General features: G+C 43.7%; 2 protein-coding genes across 3 annotated transcripts in view; one reads left to right on the forward strand and one right to left on the reverse strand.

Moving 5' to 3' along the window:
• Positions 1–12,323, reverse strand: part of CFAP210 (cilia and flagella associated protein 210) — a 227,949-nt gene extending 215,626 nt beyond the window's left edge. Inside the window, exon 1 of one of the 2 annotated variants that reach the window (XM_086956079.1) lies at positions 12,187–12,323. In XM_086956079.1, the coding sequence (XP_086812205.1) occupies positions 12,187–12,253 (67 nt within the window). In that variant the 5' untranslated portion in view covers positions 12,254–12,323. Of the gene's footprint in view, positions 1–12,136 lie in introns of both variants that reach the window. The other variant, XM_086956080.1, reaches the window with a different exon arrangement.
• Positions 12,324–12,430: 107 nt separating this feature from the next.
• The window catches only part of PHOSPHO2 (phosphatase, orphan 2), a 108,715-nt gene continuing 97,704 nt past the window's right edge, over positions 12,431–23,441 (forward strand). Inside the window, exon 1 of the mRNA XM_086956082.1 lies at positions 12,431–12,566. The gene's annotated coding sequence lies outside the window, so the exon portion shown is untranslated. The remainder of the gene's footprint in view (positions 12,567–23,441) is intronic.

Here is a 23,441-nt window from a genome sequence, read left to right on the forward strand (position 1 = left end):
AATAATCGCGGACACACGTCATACGCTCGATGAACCATCCTTCAATGACAAGAGTAGGGGGAGCCTTTAGAATGAATATTACTTGCTGCTTAGGAATACAGATTGTACACAGTCCGAATTGAGTGAACAGAGAACGATATAGTCCCTCCTGAGCAGCACAAAGCCCCTCTTCTACAACTTTCCTCGTACATTCGAAATATTTTTCTGACTTTTTGGAGATTTAATGCACTGAGCCAAATACTCACTGCAGAGTCCTCACTCATTGCTCAGAGAAATACTGACTGTGCATGCCCTCACTCGGTGCACACAGCCCTCACTCATTGCAGAGGCCTCACCCATTGCTCAGAGCAGCCTCTGACTGATCAAACACTACGCGGTCCCTTACAGCACAGAGATGCACGTACTGCACAGACACCTCACTCACTACGAAAAGAAGCACTGTCACTGAGTTCCGGTCGACTGCACAGAAGAACAATGATTCAGAATTCAAGGCGGACACAAGCCAGGAACTTCTACAATATTACAGCCCACTGATGGAAGAGCTCATGTCAGATTGACTTTCCTGCAGGTAATCACCCGGAAAGGAAACGGCTGTTTAAAAACGAAGCACTGATCGTGGGTAGAACAACATTTTACCAAAGATATACGACCTGCAAAGCAGATCGGTGCCACCTAGTTCTTTAAGTCCCTCCCAAGTGGACTCATCAGTGTATCCACCATAACTGGCTGATATGAAACATGCCAGCTCTAGAATGATTACAACCTCAAATGTTATAAGTGTATATCACATGCCTGCAATATTCAGGCATCGTTTAGATACCAGCTAGAACTGACATTTTCCTTACAAAAAATGCTCTGGTGAGGGATGAGAGCAAGGTTGTCAACGTACAGCAGTACCTTTCTGTGTTTTGGGATACCTAAAGAATTGGAGGACTGTCTGTTAGGAACTTTATCGCATTCACTGCGTAAAAGCTTCCCTGCAAAATAACAAAGCTTTGGCAAAGCCAATACGATTGACACTTGCCCTAGAGTGCTTATAAAAAGCAATACAAATGCCTGCTATACCGTCAATCAACATAAAATTGGTAAAGCAATAAGGTCTGATTTGCATTTTGAGTCCTGACTAACATTAAAAAGCCGAATGCAGTAAATAAATGATTTTTGTATTCTTTGCATCTATGAGATAAAGAATTAAATGTTTCATGATAGAGTGTACTTTACAGATGTAAAATATTCCCTCAAGCATTGCAGTGAAAGCACCTCGTGGAAGGTGAAAGGATACACTAAACAGCCAACAGCACGAGGAAGGGAGATTAATACACTTCTGGATTTATCCAAAGCCCATTCCATGCATATTTTCAAGAACTGGTAGCAATATATTATTGGCGAGCTGCGATAACACGCCCAGCCTCAAAAGTTGATAGATGAAATAAAGAAATACATGTGGGATGACAGTATGTATCTTTCCGATGTAAAATAGCCCTTTCTGTGTCTCAAAGGAGGCAGAACACCACATATACATAAACAGCCAATACAAAGAAGGTGAGACTAAAATACTCCTGTTAGGTGATCCATGATGTGACTGGTAATGTCTGAAGCGAATGCTAATAGTTTCTGAACCAAAGAATCCAATGGCTGACGGAGGTTGAACTAAAGCTCCAAGGAGTATGTGTGGAATCCAATATGCTTGCATTTAATCACGCTTACACTGCTTTTATGCATTACGGCATAGCATCTGCACTATGCAAATTTAGTGCACTTTATAACAGAAGCGCAACATAATATTATACACCTGTCATCATTTACTTCAGGCTTGGGTCAATAAAAAGTAATTTTTTCTTAAAACTGAGCAAAAGCCTTGGGGGAGTTAATAGTGAGTATCCCTCTGGTAAAAGACTGGATGTAGAGGTTTTTCGTGGCCGTACTCCCATGCGTTGTAGGCTGACGTCCACGAGCTCCACGTTGGCGCCATAGCGCAGCGGAAGTGATGGAGAGGAGCTGCATTTAAACACCACCCCTCGCACTAATGTCAGTTACTTTCTTTCCACACCTACCAATGGAGATTTGGCGCTCCGCTCTTGAATCTTTTAAGTTTTCCGAGCACCTGCAAATTTTTCAGTGCCCTCGGGTACAATGACCTTACCAACAAGCATTTGCAATGCAACAGGTCACGCATTTACGCGAGTTTCAGCTATTGGCATTATAAATGACAATGCCTTTTATTTATGTTTTAAAAACAAAAATAAAAGGCACTGTCATTTGCAATGTCAATAGCTCAAACTTGCGTAAATGCGAGACCTATTGCATTGCAAATGCTTGTTTTGCATGCAGGTAAGCTAAGAAGGGCTGACCTATGGTTTGCCATGGAATTATATAGTTATGTACTTCCATATATACCAGTTAAGGCCCACAATAATATTAAGAACATAACAAGCAGAGGTAAAAAGCAAATTATAACTTAAATACATCTTAGTTGCACATAATATACATCTGCACTGTACAACCAAAAAAACCAAACATCACCAAATGAGCGGGCATGGAATGAATAACTGAAGCGATCTGTCACACATTGATGGACAATTTTGAGGACTTTAAAATACCCATTATGGCAGGTCCCAAATATTGATAGAATCTGACTGGTTATTTAAATCTCACAAAGACACTCAGAAATGGGATGATAGTAAAAGTACCCATCCCAACATATCTCTCCACTTCTATCTCCCTCCAGCCATGTCAGCTCAGGACCACAACCATAAGGGTTGTCAGACTAGACAACACAGTGTAGTAACCAGCTAAGCTTACTATAACATATGAATTATCATAAAAGGACCTGCAGAGCTGTTCAAACCTAGCAGCATGCTGAAAACCGCAACCCTTTGTGTCTGTCTTCCCACACTTCATCATCTACCACACTGCTACGCGCGGTGTCCCATAACTTGATGACACCTCAGTGGTTATCATGGGCAGCGGCAGCTGGCATCTACAGAGGGGGAAATATTAATAATAAAAACAAAACTTACCTGAACCAAAGTACACGTCCTCTGCTCCAGACCGCTTCCAAGTAACTGGATGCTGCAGAACTGGCACCAATCCTGGAGCTCCTCTCATGCTGTGAGAGCAGCGCCCAAATTGAAGGGAGCAGCCCCCTTCAGCGCTCCCCAGTGCCCTGGAGGCCTGCACTTAATCTAACCCAGGTGTTTTAAAACAGCTGGGTTAGAGGTTTAAATTGCGCATGTCTGGCTGGCCGTCTCAAGACGTCCGGCCAAAGGGACATGCGCTATTTGAAAAGTGCACAAACAGCCCACCTTCCTCCCTGTTGTTGTCATTCACCAGCAGCTCCACCTCTGTCCCAACGTTCAGTTCATTCAGGAGGATGAAAAAAAATGGTAATGAATTACCATTTTATTTTTCATCTTTGGGGGTAATTTAAGTGAGACTATGCTCCTGATCATGGGGGACATGGAAACACTTTCCATATAGGATCAAAACAAAGACAACATCGTTCCAACCACACACCCTTCATAGTGTAGCTTGCTACCCACGTAGCAGATGTTTTAGTGCCTCACATAAAGGTAGTAAGCGCTTTACTTTATAAATGCTGCAATACAATTGATTCCACTGCTCTTGGCCCCACAAGGAGCCCTGCACCCCCTACCCCCAAACCATCCTTGTACGTATTCACTCATCCATGCGGTCACTACCTTTCATTCACTTATCCATTCACTCGGCAACTGAACAATTTGACCATGAGGTCACTCACTCTTCCGACACATAACCTCGCCAATTAGGGTGACCAACCGTCCGTAATTTTCACGGACAGTCCATAAATTTACTGCTGTGTCCGTTGTCCGTGAAGCAAGTTTCCACGGACGGCATTTGTCCGTAATTTTAGCCTTGCGGCCAAAGGAAAAATGATCAGCAGTTGAGTTGGCTCAGCTCAGGCAGAAGGGAGGGGGTCTCCCGTGCTGTGATTCAGAGGGAGGGGCAGCCAGGGTGCCGGGCTGCTTCAAAGAAATGTAAATCTGGGGACTGGTAAATCTGGGGATGTAAAGGCTGCTTGAATCAGAAATAAATAGGTGTTAATTGACCTAAGCTGCCTGAGGCGAAAGATTTCCTCTTTTTCCATAGTATTGTTAAGGTGTTCCAAGCTGAGCAGTGAAGTGTGTGCTTTGCAACTACAACTGAGGTCCCAAACCACTGTTACATTACATTACATTGTGACTCACAAAGAGGAAGCTAATAGCTCTTTCATGCCGTCTCATGTTTACAATTTGGAAGGTGTCGCAAAACCCCTTTCACAATTTAGAAACTCTATCCCCTATCTTAAAACAGGTTCTTTGCAATGTAAAAAGATGTTTCGCTATCGAAGCTTGATTCAAAGACTTAGTAACAAAAAAATAACCTTTATTACATTCAGTCCCTGGTGGATTGACCTGTGGTATTCTTCTTGCATTAAACAGGACTGTTTTCTTATTGCACTTTTCACTGTGGAAAGGCAGGCTCTGGACAGTGGTAGCATATTAGCTGCAGTAAATATACATATATCAATGTCACCTTGCAACTAACAGCAAAATAAATCACAGAAGAGATTTGATATTGTGTGTGCAGGTGTCTCATGAATCAGGATGCTTAATTAGGTCAGGGCTTTAAGATGGCCAGGTCAGGGCTTTAAGTGGGCCGGGTCCTGCCTGTGCTCAGCGCCGGGTGCAGTTCTAAAAAGCAGGTGCTGAGATGGGGCCCTATTTGGCTCTCCATTTTGCCCTAATACTCAGGGTGGAAACAAAATCTTACCTCTGCTGCAGTTCCGCCCTTCACTGCCTTTGATGTAACTCCAAAGAGACTGGTTACAGTTCTTTCACAGTCTCATAATTTTAGAACTGAAGCATTTTCAATATTATTTACAATGAAGCCAAAGTTGTTGCTTATTAGTCTTCTGCAACTAACAACCATTGACAAAGTTCCTTATACAAGAGCTGGACTTAGACATCTTGTTCCTGACGGAAACTTGGATAACTTCCAGTTCTGATGCCGACATCGTGCAAGCCCTCCCTCCAGGTTTTCTTATATATCATCTTGATGGCGAGGGGGTGGCATTGCTATTTTATACAGGGACACATATGTATGTAGGGCTCAGATTGGTTTAGTGTCGGACTGTGAGAGCTGCCACTTTTCCTTGCGGACATCCCCTACGGTATCGCTGTCAGGTATACTGATCTACCGGCCTCCGGGCTGTGTTGGTAACTTTGTCAGCTCCTTAATGGAAACAGTGACTACCCTGGCCTCGTCTACGGCTAATTTTATAGTGATGGGAGACTTTAATCTCCATTTTAACGACCCAGCGGATCCAGTAGCCCGAGACCTTCAGGGCGATCTGAAAGCATGCAAGCTGTCCTTAATCAATGCAGGGGCTACGCATGATAAGGGACACTTACTCGACCCAATGTTTTCTAATAGCCCCCGCTTCATGGCTAGGCCAGTATATCCCCTCCCGTGGTCTGACCACTTTTTGGTTTCTGCAACATGGCAAATCTGCTCATTGCCCACATCGGCCCATCAGGCCTTTTTGGTGGACAGAGCTTGGTCCAGGCTATCGATCAATGACTGGACTTCTAAACTTGATGACATGTGCCCTCCCCCCGAATCGGACCCGGTAAAGGGAGACGCTAATTTCAATCAGTGGCTGACCACTTCTCTTGATGCCATAATCCCGAAAAAGAGAGTGCAAAAGAGGGAGAAAAGAATTGGCTCTGCCCCGTGGTACACTCCCGAGCTATTTACCCTTAGGAAGGGATGTAAGAAGCTGGAGAGGATGTGGAGAAAGGAATGGGAGGTAGCCAGGCGAGAGGAATATCGCTCTGCAATGAGGGGGTATAAATCCGCTCTTCGTCAGGCTAAAGCCCAATTTTTTGAGGCGCGCATAAGATCTGCCTCCAACTCTTCCAGGGAGACTTTTAAAGTGGTAAAGGAACTTCTTAAAGTTCCCGAGCCCGTGGTTACACATGATAACCAGAAGTGTGAGGAGCTGGCAGACTACTTCCACACGAAAATTGAGAAGATATTAAGCACCTTACCCCAGCCTCCGTTGCTTCAGTCCGATCATAAAATGGACACAGTAAAACAGCCAAGAGGAGTATCTATTCATTTAAATACTTTTGGCCCAGCATCAGTGGCTGAAGTTCTGAAGGCTTTGAGATCTATGAAAAGTGGCTCCCCTAGGGATCCGGTACCATGAAGTTCCTAAAACAGGTAGCAACTTCTATTGCGGTTCCTGTGACCGACTTAATGAATGTCTCCTTTGCCCATGGTTTGGTGCCACCGAGCTGGAAAACAGCAGTGGTAAAGGCACTTTTAAAGAAGCCAAATTTGGATCCTTCGGACCTGGCTAACTTCATGCCCATCTCCCTGCTGCCGGGACTCTGTAAAATCGCTGAAAGGTTAGTGAATCAACAACTGTCAGGTTTCCTGGAGACTAATGGCTTGGTTCGAGATTCACAAACCGGTTTTCGGCCAGGCCAGGGCACCGACACCGCCCTTCTGGCAGTCGTGGACGAAGCCAGATGCATTTTGGACTCAGGAGGGTCAGTGGCAGTGATCCTCCTGGACCTCAGTGAGGCTTTCGACACGGTGAACCATCAGGTGTTGATTCAACGACTGTCAGAAGTGGGTGCGTCAGGGGTCGCTTTGAAGTGGCTTAGGTCATTTCTCAACGGCCGATCATACCAGGTTTGGGAAGGTAGTGATCGGTCAACATCTATTGTATGTGTAAATGTAAATGTATTTGAGCTTATATAGCGCACAGCTACCCACAAAGGGTTTCCCGGCGCTTGCTTAGGGAACCCGTCCTGGTATTCCCTTGTGAGATAACCCCGGCAGGGTATCCACAAGGTGAAAGCCAGGCATCCCGCCGCGAGGGGCCGTTGTGGAGATTAAGCAAGCTATTGCCCAGAGTCGCAGAGTGTGAACCCGTGAGTTGAGAAGGCACCGGAGCGAGAATTATCGAGTCCGTGGAATTTTTGAGCCCAAGACCCGCCGAGGCGGGGAATTGAACCCTGGTCCAGGGCCGATCTCAGCTTCCGGGTCTGCCGCCTCTAACCCCTGAGCCACACTTCTCCACACCAGTGTGGGGTGCCACAGGGCTCTTCCCTCAGCCCCATATTGTTTAATGTATATATGGCCCCCCTGGAGGATGTGGTGGCCCCTTTTGACATCAAAATCGTCAGTTATGCGGATGATACGCAGTTGGTGGTCGCCTTATCCCAACTGGTGAAGAACCCCGATCTACTGCATTCCTGCCTGTCGGAAGTCCACACTTGGATGTGTGAGTCAGCTCTTAAGCTGAATGGTTCGAAGACAGAAATTATGCTGTTAGGGAGTAAGATCCCTTCACTCCCTTTGACCAGCTGGCCTAGCTGTATGGGAGAGCTCCCGAGCTCGAAAGAGGAGATCAAGAGTTTAGGGGTCTGGTTAGAGCAAGACCTGTCGTTTAGGACCCAAGCGAAAAAACTGCAGGAGTCTGTTTTTCCCTGCTTCGGTCAGCTCGTAAAATGTTCCCTCTTCTGCCTTTAACATCAAGGAAGCTGCTGATTCAGGGGCTGATTACATCGAGACTAGATTATAGTAATGCTATTTTTCTGGGCGCCCCGGAAGCCACTCTTAATAAACTCCAGCAGATTCAAAATGCTGCTGCAAGACTGCTCATGGGCGTCCCTAGGATGCAGTCAGCTAAACCGGCCTTAAAGGCTCTGCATTGGCTCCCAGTGCGGGAAAGGGTCAAATTTAAGGCTCTCTGCACAGCCCATAAAATCCTTCAGGGGAAGGGCCCTCCCATATTGAGGAATCTAGCGGTGCCTTATAAGGCTAACAGAACACTGCGCTCTGATCAGAAACATCTACTCCTAATCCCTAGAGTAAAAAGGGCCCGTACTGGCGGGAGAAGATTTTCGGTTAACACAGCCATGCTGTGGAACGCGCTCCCTTTAAAATTGCGATCCGAGACCTGCACCTTGCGAGTTCGTAAATGTCTCAAAACGTATTTGTTTCCTGCTTGACTGCACTGAACTGGCCTTTTGTTAACTGTTGGTGTCTGGACAAGCGCTGGGATGCCCAAGGGTAACTGCGCGCTATATAAAATTTTAAATAATAATAATAATATAATAATAAAGCCAAAAGTCCTGGCTTGTCTAGGTGGATTGTTACTTATTGTGTTATTTATCTGGATGCACTGACAGAAGCAGCAAATTTACCAGTCGGTCGGCAAAATATGCTAAGCACAGATTTTTTAGCTTATGTGTTTTTAAGCCACGCCCTTAGTTACATCGGCCAAGCCCCTTTGACAGAACCCCCCAGTTTTTTCATTCCACTTAAAGCCCTGTACTAGGTACTGTACATATGTCTGTCCTGTAGCTCTTCGTCATCATTTTTCTACAGCAGTCAGCAGAAACATATCATGCACCATTTGAGGTAATTTATGTCCTGCAAGCTACAGTCAGTGAAGACATAAACCTCAGGGATTTGCATGATATCATCATCATCATCGAAACTTTATTTCGATCATGTATATCTTAAAAAGTACAGATCACCTCAGTACATCTGCTGGCGCATAAAACAAGCTACACGTGGGGGGGCGTGACACTTTAGGTTATACTACAACTCCTGTGAGCCTCATCTTCTTGGTATAACTATACTGCTCTCCTACCTTTACCCTGCCTTCACTTTTCTTGCTTACGCTCAAATCTACTAGTGTATATCTTGCTGGAATCATTTTGAGCTGGATTTTTTTATACTGTGGACATTTCAATGTCTCAAGATTAGCATTGAACACCCCTCATCAGCCAGGCTAGCTTGAATCCAGTGGCAAAGTGAGCAAGGGATCCACGTCTGGGCATACCCTTTCAAATTGGGGGCAAACAAAGCAAACACAAGGAGAGGATGGACGGAGCACTGACATTTTTCAGACACTCACCCCCAGTCACAGTAGGTTGAATCCATCACCATTTTTAGCTCACTTCGCCACCCCAGTTCAGACCCAGCCATATGAAAATCAGTCTTGACCCTGTGCCTCATGGGATTAGTCCTGCCCGAACCGCCAAGCCAGGTCCTCACTGGAGTGGAAACAAGCATCCTGGGACCGGTTTCGGGGTAACACCCCTCATCAGCCAGGCTAGCTTGAATCCAGTAGCATCTGACACAAAGCTGGTCACTCGGAGGATTGCACTCTAGTCCAGCAGTGCAAGACCCATTTAGCTACATCCTATGCGTGCTGCTTTATATCTCACAGTGAATATGGCCTGGGATCGCTAGATCTCCAGGACTCCGGTGCGCACTACTATTAAATTATAATCAATGAAAACGATAATCCATGTTAATCTTTGTTCTTCAACAAACAAGTTTTAGTCAATAAAGATTCATTCATGTCATTTTTAAACTTTACATCAAATCAATTGTATCATGAAAATCACTAATTCATATACAGTTCATAAAACATGAAACAACACAATTACATTCGTAACCCAATGCATTTCGGGGTCAACGCCCCTTCGTCAGGGGTCTAAAGAAAAAGAAGAAGAAAAGAAAATAGGAAGCTCAATTAGTATTGGTAATTTTATAGAATAAAGATCTGCTATTAAAGTGATAGGTTGATCACCTTACCCTAGTAACTGGTTGTCTTAGAAGTATTAGTGTTGTAAATTAAAAATAAGTCTGCATTTCCAAGTGGGACCAAGTTATCTGTGAATAAGTTAAAGCATATGTATGAGATGACATTCCTCTCCATGCTTATAAATTGCGTTTATGCGTAAAAGCATGTGGCTCACCTGATTGTTTGAGATCACGAAGTGAACTGATGGATTCTGATGGGTTTAAGCAGATAGAGATATATGTCATTATCTACTGGATAAACTGATTATTGCTAGATCGTGCTTTATAGGAACAGCATTTACCTGCGAGTCCAGGATTTTTGCCTGATGGCTCGCGAACGTCTCTAAAATATTTACTGCGCTACAAAAAGAAAGGAGACAGTGCTTGTTATAACCAGGTGCTATTGCGATCTTAGGTGTTTACAATCCCACCTAGCGTGGGTTAACAATTGGGCTTACCGTGCGGCGCTGCAATGAGCTCCGTGTACACTTTATAGTTGGCGGGTTGAGATAATAAGTCTTTTACGTCTTTTTAATTTGCTCACGCTGGAAAAAATAAGTAAAACGATGCGTGTTTTAGCAAAGTGCTGTTTACTTAGCAACTATTACGTGTCTAACCAGGCGCAGGATGCCTTTTACACTTACCGAGCAACGCTCAGGCGCTGTAATGAGCTCCGTGCACACTTTGTATTTTGCGGGTTGTGCTGAATGAATCTTAACTGTCTTTTTAACTCACTCGCGCTGGAAAAAATAGAACGATGCGTATTTTAGCAAAGTGCCGTTTAGTTAACGACTACAATATGTCTAACCAAACGCGGGATGTCATTTAAACTTACCGAGCAACGCTCAGGTAATCTCCGTGTTCACTCTCGACCGGCGTGTTGTGGCAGTGACGCATAGGTGTCCATAGTCCTATGACTATGTTAAGCCGAGTTAGTCGTAATAGATAAGGGACTAGGCACAGAACGATGAAGATGGCAGCCATTGTGGAACAGTCTCATTACTGAGTATATTGGAAAATAGCCTGGCGTCTTCTACTAGTGAACAGATTGTAAATAGATATTTCATATGCTTAGATTGAAGACAATTTCGATTTCTAGGGTCACATGCTACCAATATTTTGGGTTTTGTTATTGCATCAGAATTACGGATTTACCTTATCACAATAGCTGGAGAAGTAAAGTGTGAAAAAGAAAGAAAGAGGTGAAAGGAATTAGAATAATAAACTTTTGTAACACATTTAAAGCATCTCTTGCTTAGCATCTTCTTATGTAGATAACAATTCCTGTGTACATTATACATTATGACAACCTATAGTTGAAAACCACTGTGTTAGTTTCTCCTTCGAGAATTAAAGCTATCATTGTTTTCTTTTAGAATAAACAGCAGTTGCTAGCTATTGACAGCAACTATATTTTAATGGTTCATATCTGGAACTATGAATTTTGCGGGTCATGTTTAGACTGAAGGTCATAGAAAGCATATCATGTCCAGTTTGTCATTGAGCCCAAAAGGGGCCACGGTTTTAAGTTTGCGGATCCAGTAAATTTCTCTCCTTAGTAAAGCTTTTGCATTGTCAAGTCCCAATCGTTGTGGAACCTGCTCGATAATTTGGAAGCGTATCTGAGCTATGGTGTGGTTGTTTTCAGCCCAATGTTTTGCAAGTGGTGATGTCATGTTTTTGTTGCGAATTCTGCTCTTATGCTCTGAAAGGCGGATTCTTAGTTTCCTATCCGTTTTGCCAACATATAATAGCCCACAGGGGCACTTGATTGCGTATACGACATGTTCTGAAAAAACTGAGTGCATTACCCTCACCTATATACATATTTATATCTCACAGTGGCACTCAGATATGAGATGCTAGTAATAAAGTCCATCCGAACAAATCTTCCCGACCACTTCTCTCACCACAAATGCTTGCTCAGGACCATGAACTGTAAACAAAATATTAGACTGAACAACCCAATGTAGTAACCCTATAAATAGATTATGATCATTTGAAATAACACAAAAAGACCTGCAGAGTTGCTCAAAACTGCGAGCATACCGAAAAAACGTGTTGTGCATGATTGTCTCAAACTAATATAAACGTATTTTGACTTGTACCTATGTTGGTTGTCCATTTACTTATATACTATTTGGCGACCTCCTCTGATGTGTTTGTAAAACGTACCTTTTGCTGCAAATTTTTGTCCTGAATTTTGACTTTCTGTCCTGAATTTTGACCCTTGGCCCTGAATTTTTACACTCACCGTCCTGAATTTGCCCCCATGCCAGTTGGTCACCCTATCGCCAAAAAATGAAGAAACCATTTTTACTTTTTTTAAACCATGCCTATTGGCTTTGTCATTTCTTTTAAAAAAACGTTAAAATCACCACAAAACTAGTGAAACTAATATAAACTGTTTAAAAGCATAGTTGCATTCAGGATGAATACATTATTCAGATGAATATTGCACCTTCCTATTTCGTATACGAGGCTTTCGGGCTCTCTATACCTTGGGCTGTCCGTGTCCCAGACGCTGCCGTTATCTTATTGTGCTCTCACCTGAGCAGGCCCGGCTAAGACCTTTCCTCCGACCGTACTGCACCTCCGTGGCCGACATGGTGCCCATCGCAGACAGGTACTCCTCTGCCCAAGAGACACCTCTCCGCGTTCTGTTGTCTCAAGAGCACGTTGCCTAGCAACCACGATGCCTGGTGTTGCGAGAACTAAGTCCATCCCCAGGAAGTGACTTGAAAGACGTGTTTTGTCACGTGATAAGTACGTAGCCTTTGTCGGTCACGCTTGCGCAGTTTTGCAGCCGGCGAAAAAACGAACTAAAAGAATTACGTTGAGAGTGTGATAGCTTCAGGAAAATACACCACTTTTGGTGCACCCTGACCCTGGAGAAGGAATGTGCGGGGACTACATGAGGGATCAGAAAGGTAAAGACTGAGTCCGCTTAGGATCTGTGAAAACGGGAGCTCTCAGAAGAGAAGGGGGGGGGGGTGTATTTGTAAAATATGAAAGGTGACGAGAGCACTATTTCTAACCCTTTTAAATTTAACAAGCACCAAGTACAGGCAATGCATATGGGTCTGGCTTTAAAAGAATAATGTGGGGTTAATTTGAAACATTACTAGAAGATAACATGGGAATTGATTTGTATTTTTGTGTAAGCAAAGAACTGTATAAAAATATTGTTGTAGAATAAAAGGTAAGGTGACATTTGTAATGTAATGATGATACTTGTAAAGCGCACTGTTACCCCATCTCGGGGCGTCCTGGCGCTGAAGACCGCTGGGGAACCCGTCCTGGCTTTCCCTGTTAGACGGTCCCTTCTGGGTATCTCCAAGGTGAAACCAGGCATCCCTGGCGTCTGTGGGGGGCCGTTGTAGAGATGAGGCAAGCTTAATGCCCAGAGTTGCCGAGTGTGATCCCTGGTTAGAGTAGGCACCGAGGCGAGAATTATTGAGTCCATTGACCCAGGTCCACGACCCTGCCGCGTCGGGAATTGAACCCTGGTCCCGGGCCGTTCTCTGCTCCGGGTCTACCGCTAACTAGTGAGCCACACCACTCCATTTGCGCTTTCAAGCTGTAAAGATGACTCGAAAGCGTAAGGTAAGTCCAAGTTACTTTATTAAGTAAAACCCTAACACCACTAGCTCAGATCACGATCCTGCCAGCAACTGTCATCCAACTGTCACCAGAGCCACCAGTACAAGTACAGAATACAGTGACGTCATAAAGAGATAGGGAGGCTCGTGGCAGCAGCTGAATATCGCGAGGCAGTAACATAGATAAAAGACTTATGCATATAAATAAACACAACACATCTCCTTATCAATAATAAAACAAGAGTACATGTACCTGATGAGGAGGATAAGCAGGGAACAAAACCAGACGCTAAGCACACTCGAAATCTTTTAACTTAGCTGGTGGTTTCCCAACCCTACCGTATCTGCTCACCTTGGGTTCATTATACGTAATGCTGTTTTGAGACCTTACTTCTGCTTCTCTGGATTCATTAGGACAAACAACTGCATTTCTTGTGCTCTGATCATTGTCCTCCGTTTGAGATAGTTCTTCACTCGTGCCACTACCACTGCATTCACAGTCGGGAACGTCGCTAGGAGTGCTCTCCCCACCAGGAACCGCCATGTGTGTTCCCTGTGAGAAGAAACCCCCACCGGTATCACCATCCAGAATCCACCCGTAGTCTCGAAAAGAAGAAGCACCGCTGTTGTCATTGGTGATAAGGGAGGGCGAGACCCCCATCCTGCACAATGATAATGATGAAATGTGCTTTGCACGCGTGGGTTCGGATCCCATCCTCGTCACCAATTTGTAAAGATGACTCGAAAGCGTAAGGTAAGTCCAAGTTACTTTATTAAGTAAAACCCTAACACCAGAGGGGGCGTCTGCTCAGATCACGATCCTGCCAGCATATGTCATCCAACTGTCACCAGAGCCACCAGTACAAGTACAGAATGCAGTGACGTCATAAAGAGATAGGGAGGCTCGTGGCAGCAGCTGAATATCGCGAGGCAGTAACATAGATAAAAGACTTATGCATATAAATAAACACAACACAAGCCGCACCTAAAATCCATGTAGGTTAATGACTGTCCTCCTTCCATCTGTGCTGCCGCCAGAGAAAACCGCCATAAATTATCTAGTTAGCTAAAACGCTTACAATGTCTTGACTGTGCCCCTGAATATTCAAGTTCTGGCAGCTGTATAGATAAATAAAATGATCAGAGCTGTGTAGAAGGCACTTTTATGTGGAAGCATACAATTTGTGCCCTATCAAAAACATGTAATCCTACTCCCAACATGTGGGCGAGGCCAAATTACCTCACTTGGTGAGTCACACAGAATTGTCTAAGGACAGCTGCACTGTTAAGCCCGACCATTAAAATGAGAAGTGTCAGAAAGTGATATGTATTATTGCGATTGGCTACACAAATTAACACTGTGGAGGGTTTTGAATACTCAAATGTATGAACCCCCCCCCCCCCCCCACTAAGCTAGTGTTGCAGAAGATAGAGGGGTGCGTTCTGAAAGAGAAACCAACAAAGGTATGATTTGTTATCAGTGTTTTAAAGAAAGAGGGATCGACGCGATAGCATTTATCATTTTCATCGCGCAAGATGGGGCTGTAATAATACACTTTACCCAATTAAAGGGTAAACAGTTGATTTAATAGCACAGGTCTAGAATAATAAACATACATAAACCGTAGGCAAACATTACTTTGCAAACTAATACTTCACAACAATATATTTCCTCAATAAACTCACCCCTACTAAAATTCAGAGCGCCTCCCTCCTTATAACTTCCTCCCCTTCACACACCCACATCTGGTCTACTATTCATACCCCACTGACGTCATCAACCCACTCCACTGTCTCCTTCACCTAATCCACCCACCTTGCTCCCCTGACAATAACCCTGACCTCACTGGTCTGTGCTTCTCCACCGTTTGATACCCCCATACTAACAATTCATCGTGGTGACCCTGCCTAAAACACAAACTCCAGACCTGCCTGCCAGCAGCAATATGAAGAAAGTCCTAAAGCACAATTCAAACAGACCTATCTTGTCAAAAACGATTCTATGCCCTCAACAGCTATGTGCAAAATACATGGAATTTAGGAACAGATAGAAAAGTTTTTTGATGGGGAAAAACACTTGACGCTCCCTGCACCTTGGTGCGACGATGGCCAAAGAGACTATGCCACACCAAGCTTCTGCCTAACTGTCACTTTGAATCCTCCCTCCTTGTCGCCAAGCCAATCGTGGCATAATTTCACCAGGCCGCTCCACTTGACCGATATGCCTGGGGAGAGACTGGGCATGCCCAACTTCACCGGGGCAAGACGGCACTCACATTCCTCCACAATATAAAGGTAAGAAGTTGCTTTAATAGCTTAGTTATGGAATATTAAACATGCTTAAACCCTTTGCAAATAATGCCTTACTAAACAATATCTCACTAGCCAATATATTTCCTCATTAAAGCCACCCCCTAATAAAATTCCAAGAGCCCCCCCTCATAATCTCCTCCCCTTCACCTGCTGTTGATGCCCCACTGACGTTATCACATGCTCCACCGTCACCTTCACCAATCTATCCACCTGCATGGGGCCTCACCCCCATGCAAAAACACCCTCTGAAGATAGCGATGACGCTTTATGTGTGACATTGCTATCAGTACTACAGACTGGGATGAACAAGCGTCTGTGGCCCCTTCTGTAATACCAAAGTTTCCCTGGGGCGCACAGAGCGAGTGCAAACACCCATTGCGCCCCTAGGGCGCTTCCTTAATACAGCCCAAGGTGCACCACTAATCCGGGCAAATCCTTCCAGTAATGAACTTAGCATTGCAAGTAACTCGCCACATCTTATGCCACTCTTTGCCCTCAAAGAGATAAGTACACTATCTCCATCCAACCCCAACTGTTTTCTAAAGGGCCTTTTTCTGTCTGCTTTGCAGCACACTGAACCAACAAATGTCCAACAATCCAGACAGCTGTGATCACTGGATGGTCCTGAAACACATCCTAAGAAACAAAACAAAACATATTAACAAGGAAATAGAAACATCACATTTATTTATGCAACCGAATATAGCGTTTATAGCAATCTGAAGAACATCTACCCAAAACTAATAGTATCCCAACTGACAAACCCACCTAGTTTGCTTCAGTTGATGAACCAATCTTGAACAAAAGGGTGCCATATTCATTTGCTGCTAAACCCAAGTCGTCTAAAGCAAACCTTAGCACTCCAAGAATTTGAAAAGCTGATAAAAGGGTGTGTAAACACTTGCTCTTGAAATTCACCTTTTATCATGATGAAATCAAACTCTCTACTCACTGGACAACAATTCTGTATATCTGACCTGTAAAGCATCATCTCTTGACCTCTACCTAAATGATCTGTTTTACTCTATTTCAACCAAACCCTTACCTCATCTGCAGTTGCCACAACCTTTGTACGTGTTAAACAGGAAAACCTTTTACACCTAGTAATTCAGAAATGCACCAGCATAAAGCCACACCTTGCAAAGAGAAATTAAAGTCACTTCCCAATTAGATGTGCAAATAACAAGCAACATAGCTAAAATATCTTGTAACAATGACAAAGAAATAGACCTCCTTCTTTCCTGCCGCAACCCCTCTCATAGCCCAACATGCCAAAATGATCTTACAAAATTCCCCACCATAGATAGGATCATAACCGCAAAAACATATCCTGTAAAATGTATTACCTGCCCATTTGCCTGTAATAGTCACTGCTGGCAAACCCTTTGGAAATCTCACTCATAATAAACCTCTCTGCAGTCTTCTGTCTGCGTTCCATAGATTAAACATCTCTATCATGTATCTGTTCCCTGGACTGCAAATATTCCTCCCATGCCAGTTGATAATATTTTTTTAGTGGAATGCGCTACCTACTTCTCAGCCAGATCAAGAATCCTCCTATCCCCATCACCCAGTGATGCCTACGTTCTCTGCTCTTCTCCGCTACTGAACCTTTGTTGCGCTCCTCTGGTGCCAAGAAATTGATAGTGCCAGGATTTCATAGGACTAGTTTGGGTGGTCGGTGTTTTATAACAAGGACTGTATCTGACTGGAACAACCTTCCCCCCACACATCAGGGCTTTACCCTCCTTCGCCGAATTCAGGACTGATTTAAAAACTTGGCTTGTCAACAACTAATTGGGTCTTCCGGTTGTGTTACAATGTGCTCAGCGCCAAGACACCTTCGGGTAAACGAGCTCTCACTAATTCTTTTAACATTAACCTATGTCACTGTAACCAAGGTATTATCTACCCTGGATACATATCTCGCCCTGAAGATAATGTTGAACTTCAAACATGCCAATAGTAAAACCCTCAACAAAAGCAAAACTTTCTCATCCTTGGTCTTTTGAGAATTCACAAAAGCCACTACTGTTTGGTTATCTTCTTTAAATGTGACTGTCCTGTTGGGTATTAGTTGTCACCATAAGCAGACAGCAACCACCAATGGAAACAATTCTAAGAAGGCAATTCTCCTTCTAAGTGCCAGTCAATCCTACTGCCTTGATTCTGCCACTCATCCCAAAACAGACAAAAACCATGGGAACCTGCTGCATCAGAATCAATCTGAACCTGCCACAACTGCTCATCCTGTAAGGACAATATGGTTGTACCATTAAAGTCTTTTAGAAATGTAATCTAAATCAGCAAATCGGCACACACGCTGGCTACAATTGTACTCTAGGATAAGGCAATGTCGCTTCAGGCAGAGAAAAACCTAGTCTTCTACAGAAAGTCTGTCCAGCTCTGACTACTCGAAAAGCAAAGTTTAGTGACCAAAAAACATTGAACTTTCCTCAGTTCCAACCTCTTTGATATAACCGCTTTCTCTAACAGTTGTAACAACACCTGGGCCTTTTCTTGTGGTAGGCATACTTCCATCTTCATAGAATCAAAACTGATACCTCAGTCTTTTGTGGTGCCAAAGGACACCAAGCTTTGTCATTATGACTTTAAAAGCCGCCAATGCTTTAACATATTCCCCACAATCCGCCTTTCCAACAAACAGAAAGTCATCTGAATTATGTGTTAGTCTTCTAAAACCACTCCTGTATTGAAAAAGTGAACTAAACAATTCAAATAACGAACTAGAAACTGAACCGCTCATCAGCAGCATTCTGTCAACATAAATATGGCATTCAAACTGCAGACTTAACAATAAATTCTTTGGGCGAACAAGTAGCAGTTGTAAAGCGGACTTTTTTACCTGACTTCCAATTCCTCTCCTCTTCCACAAGCCCATACCAGAGCAACGGCATTATCTACAGAAGCATATTTTACACCGGCATCCCCACCTGCAGTGCAGTGATTAATGTATTCACCTTTGGGTCAAGATAAATTCTGTATTAACCTGAACTCCACTTGCTGTTTTTTAGGAATTACTCCCATCGGTGAGATGGCGAGATTGTCCATAGACAATTTGTTAAAAGGATCCACTATTCTACCTTCTGGTACTTATCTACTTAATTTTTCCCCTACCACTACTGCATGTGAATCTGCTGACTTTAAATTATTTACTCATCTTTCTAACCTAGGCCCTTGTTAACCCAACTTGAAACCTTCCTTAAAACCCCCAGTAAAAGGACCAAACTTTGTCATACGTAGGATAATAACGTACTCAGCAATGCACTACTCCCAACGTAAGGGCCTATCAGGCCCTTTTTCCTCCAGTATTTTGCTGTCCCCAAGCCTGATACTGCCCCCTTTGCCAATTGAATTGCAAGTACCCAATACCTGTGCCTTCCTCCACAGTTGATATAGCCTTGTCTAAATTTACGCTGTGCCCTGGTGCATTTTCCTCTATTTAAGGACCAGCATGCTCCATTCTGTGGCACTTGTCCCCGTCCTGAGAAACCCACCCCAAACTGGGTGGGATATACTTGAAATGACCTATATGAAATGGGAAGCCCACTGGCTATATAAACCAAGGGGAAAGGTGTCATCCTCTGCATACATTATTCATTATCTACCTCTCCCCATTCTTTTTCTATATTCTCTGCCAACATTTGCCTGAATCTCACACATTTACAAGGCAAAACTACCATAGTGCACCTGGACCCTACACACCACATCCATGAATTTGAAAAGTGTGACGCATTGCTCCAGATGACGTACATAGTAAACAATTGTATATATTGGGTATGCCCAGACATGGGTCCCTTGCTCACTTTGCTACTGGATTCAAGATAGCCTGGCTGATGAGGGTTATAAACCCGAAACCGGTCCCAGGACGCTTGTTTCCGGTCCAGGGAAGACATGGCTTGGCAGTTCGGGCTGGACTGTTCCCATGAGGCACAGGGTCAGACTGATTTGCATATGGCCATGTCTGAACGGGGGTGGTGGAGGGAGCTAAAGAATGGTGATGGATTAAACCCAGATCAGTTGACTGGGGGTGAGTATTTGATTTGCTCAAACCCTCCGTCCATCATCCCCTTTGGTATCGCTTTGTTCGCCCTAAGTTGGCAGGGTATGCCCAGACGTAGGTCCCTTGCTCACTTTGCCACTGGATTCAAGATAGCCTGGCTGATGGGGGTTATGAACCCGAAACCGGTCCCAGGATGCTTGTTTCCGGTCCAGGGAAGACATGGCTTGGCAGTTCGGGCTGAACTGTTCCCATGAGGCTTAGGGTCAGACTGATTTGCATATGGCCATGTCTGAACTGGGGTGGTGGAGTGAGCTAAAGAATGGTGATGGATTAAACCCAGATCAGTTGACTGGGGGTGAGTGTTTGATTTGCTCAAACGCTCCGTCCATCATCCCCTTTGGTATTGCTATATTAAAGAAGCCGAAGTCCAATTCTTTATTGTGGTGGGGACTCTAGGCTTCCATGCTAACTCCCGTTCTTCCTCCTTTGAACCTTCTTTAGCCTGAATTTCCCTGTGTAACCGCTTAAATACATCAATGAATTCTCTCCTCCAAATTTTCCCTTTGGTATTTTGTGTCAAATGTGCCTGCAACCCCTGTATAAGGCAACTTCTTGTTTTTTACCCTGTCCCCTATCTTATCCTTGCTTACTGCATCCTGTGCCTTAGCATCCTCTCCCACTTTATCACCATTAGTCTTCTCCTTATTTGCCGTATCCACTATATCACTTCCAGACGGCTTACCTGAAGGCTTAGCTGTACTCTCCTTACCTGTAGCACTAGCTGATTCATTTCCTTTTTCAGGACTATTGCCAACCCCCAGAGAAACCACCAGTAATATTTTTGGCTCTTTCACCAACTCTTCCCTTATTTCAAGTAACGTTTAACAGCTCCCAACCTGACTGTAAGATCCTTGGAGCAGCTTGCCATACAACCCCTGCTTTCCTGACCACCGACAACTCATCTTATGTGTCCGTCCCGTTCTTTTCAAACTTTAAAAGAACTCTCCATGTTTTGTTAGCTGCACCTCCATCCCGCTTTGACAAGACATCCTGTAGTGTCTCTGCAACACTCTACTTGGCTTAATCATCCACAATCTCACCTGCTTCCACTGACGTTTGTATTTTAGAAATTACCTCTACCTTCCATACTTAAACCCTCCACTCAAACATCCACTCATTCCTGCGGTCGCACTATGGTATTTCTCCATCTCCAACATTACCATCTATCATGTATAAGTTCTTCACGTCTTCTTGATAGGAAGGTGTTCTGGACTTCTCCCTCTCTTCGGCTCAGTGCCCACAAATCACTCCAGAAGTGACTGTGTTCAGGAACTTTTTAATGACCTGATGTGTCAGTATTGCTGCTGCCTTTTCGCCCAATTTGTAAAAAATGAGCGACACATCAATCCTATTGGCCCCAACAGCTGTCCAAAGCTGTCTCTTGTTCTAATTTCTGTGATCTATCCTCAATCCATACCCACTTTCCTGCCTGATTATCCCTTTAACCTGTTCAATGCACACTTTCACATATTGACATGTCAACATAAACAGTAGGCATAACTACCCTGTCCTCCTCTTTCCACTTCTGCACCTTATTTTCCATTGGACTGCATTGCTAAAAATAACCTGTATGTTTCTTAACACAGCAGCACAGCCCTAACATCCTTGTTTTTATAATAAATAATGTTTTTGCCACTAAAACTACCCAACTATTTCCTCACATCCTTAGTCACTATCGTCCTCTGATACTATTTTTGTTTGTAGTTCCCTGTAACTGGAGGTTGCCATATTGGTTGTTGCCCACAGCTTTTCCTCAAATATATGACTCTTCATCATGCCCGTAGGCAGGACACTTGCCCCCTCTTTTGCAATGTGTGTTACAGCACTCTCTTCAGCATGCAGGAGGCTGCTCCCTGCCCACAAGCTCTTCCAGAGACCCACCTCTCCTTCTTGATAGACGCATTGAACAGCGCTGGTAAACCTCCACTGCTGATATTGATGGAGGTAAATTCTCTGCCCTGCACACACCCTGCACCATCATTAGGGTTGCCTCTTGTTTCTCTCCCCGCACCTTTGTTTTTAATGTCCTTTTTGCCTTATACTTCACAACTTTAATATGTGGCGGTGAGCATGCGATCACTGCCACTGCCCTCTTTGGGCGCCACAAACCCACCCATGCTTGTTCTAAAACTCCCTCTCTCAATAAATCATCCCAACCCTCATCCTGCAGCACTTTCAAGGCGGTGACCACTTAACTGACAGCCATGATGACAAATACCCAGTATTAAACCAAATTGCACTTTATTGAAAAGCAGCTGCTTTGTCATAACCAGTGAAAATATGCCTTACACTATCTACTCCTAGCTTTGACAACGGCTAAAGAGGTGTCACCAGACCACCCCACTTGTGTGAAATTCCTGGGGAAAGGCCCATGCAGCCCCCTTCCCTTTATGAAATCAGCCCTTGTGATAGCCTCCCTGTTGCATTCGATAATTAAATATGGCTTGGGCACAATAAATATTTTTTTGACCCAGCGAGAGTATAGCTGAATTGCAGCATTCTTTTAAAGATTTTTTGGGGTGGCTCTAGGGGGTCTGTCCCCTCCCCATATCCCCACCCCCCCATTGGCTTAGGGGTCAGGGTATCCCTACCTTACACTTATGCAATAAAAAAAACTTTAGCACAGGGACTAAGTCCCCAAGTCCAGTATTGGCTCTCAAATTGGCTGCCAGCAACATGAGAAAATGTTTGCTGGCAGCCAATCAGAGTGCTTGCAGGAGTCTGACTACCACGGTAGTGAGATGACCCAAGGGAAATAAAGCTCACTGGACCAATCAGAACGCTCCATTTTTTTAAATTGGTGCTCCTGCAAGATTATATCAAGGCTCTTGCAGACTGTCCTTGAGTTCCAGAAGGAGCAACAAGTTAAGTGTGTGTGTGTATATATATATGTATATATATATATATATATATATATATATATATATATATATATATATATATACCCAACAAAACCTCTGCTCCACATGGAAAAGAGCACGCACACAAGGGCAAATAGGTTACTTTAAAGCTTTTATTTCAATGAGCCTCATCTGACCCGGCAGACAAAAGAGACGCGTTTCGGCTGACCCAGCAGCCTTTATCAATCTAATCAACGCCATTTTTCTACAACTTAAATTCCCTTTCTTAGTCATAGACAGGAAACAACCATCACAACACAACTTTTACAACACACTACCATCACAACGCAACTTTTACAACACAAGAGCCATTACAACGCATGCCATTACAATGCAAGTATGGGTAAGTATTTAATTAAAATAATATTAATTTATTCTTAAATTAATTTTTTTAAATAAGTATAATTTATTATAATAAATTTGAATATTTTAATTTAATTTTATTTAAATTAAATAATTAAAATAAAATGTATTTTAATTAAACCCCCTGGAGTTAGAATAGTAATTTTTACCGCTACACTATCCAGCACTTACCCTACTATTACACCCCCCTGGAGTTAGAATAGTAATTTTAACCCCTACACTATCCAACACCCACCCTACTATTACACCCTCCTGGAGTTAGAATAGTAATTTTAACCCCTACACTATCCAACACTTACCCTACTATTACACCCCCTGGAGTTAGAATAGTAATTTTTACCCCTACACTATCCAGCTTTTACCCTACTATTACACCCCCCTGGAGTTAGAATAGTAATTTTAACCCCTACACTATCCAACACTTACCCTACTATTACACCCCCTGGAGTTAGAATGGTAATTTTAACCCCTACACTATCCAGCACTTACCCTACTATTACACCCCCCTGGAGTTAGAATAGTAATTTTAACCCCTACACTATC

This window comes from Lissotriton vulgaris, chromosome 2_1 (genome assembly GCF_964263255.1).
Source record: "Lissotriton vulgaris chromosome 2_1, aLisVul1.2, whole genome shotgun sequence".
Classification (NCBI taxonomy): Eukaryota; Metazoa; Chordata; class Amphibia; order Caudata; family Salamandridae; genus Lissotriton; species Lissotriton vulgaris.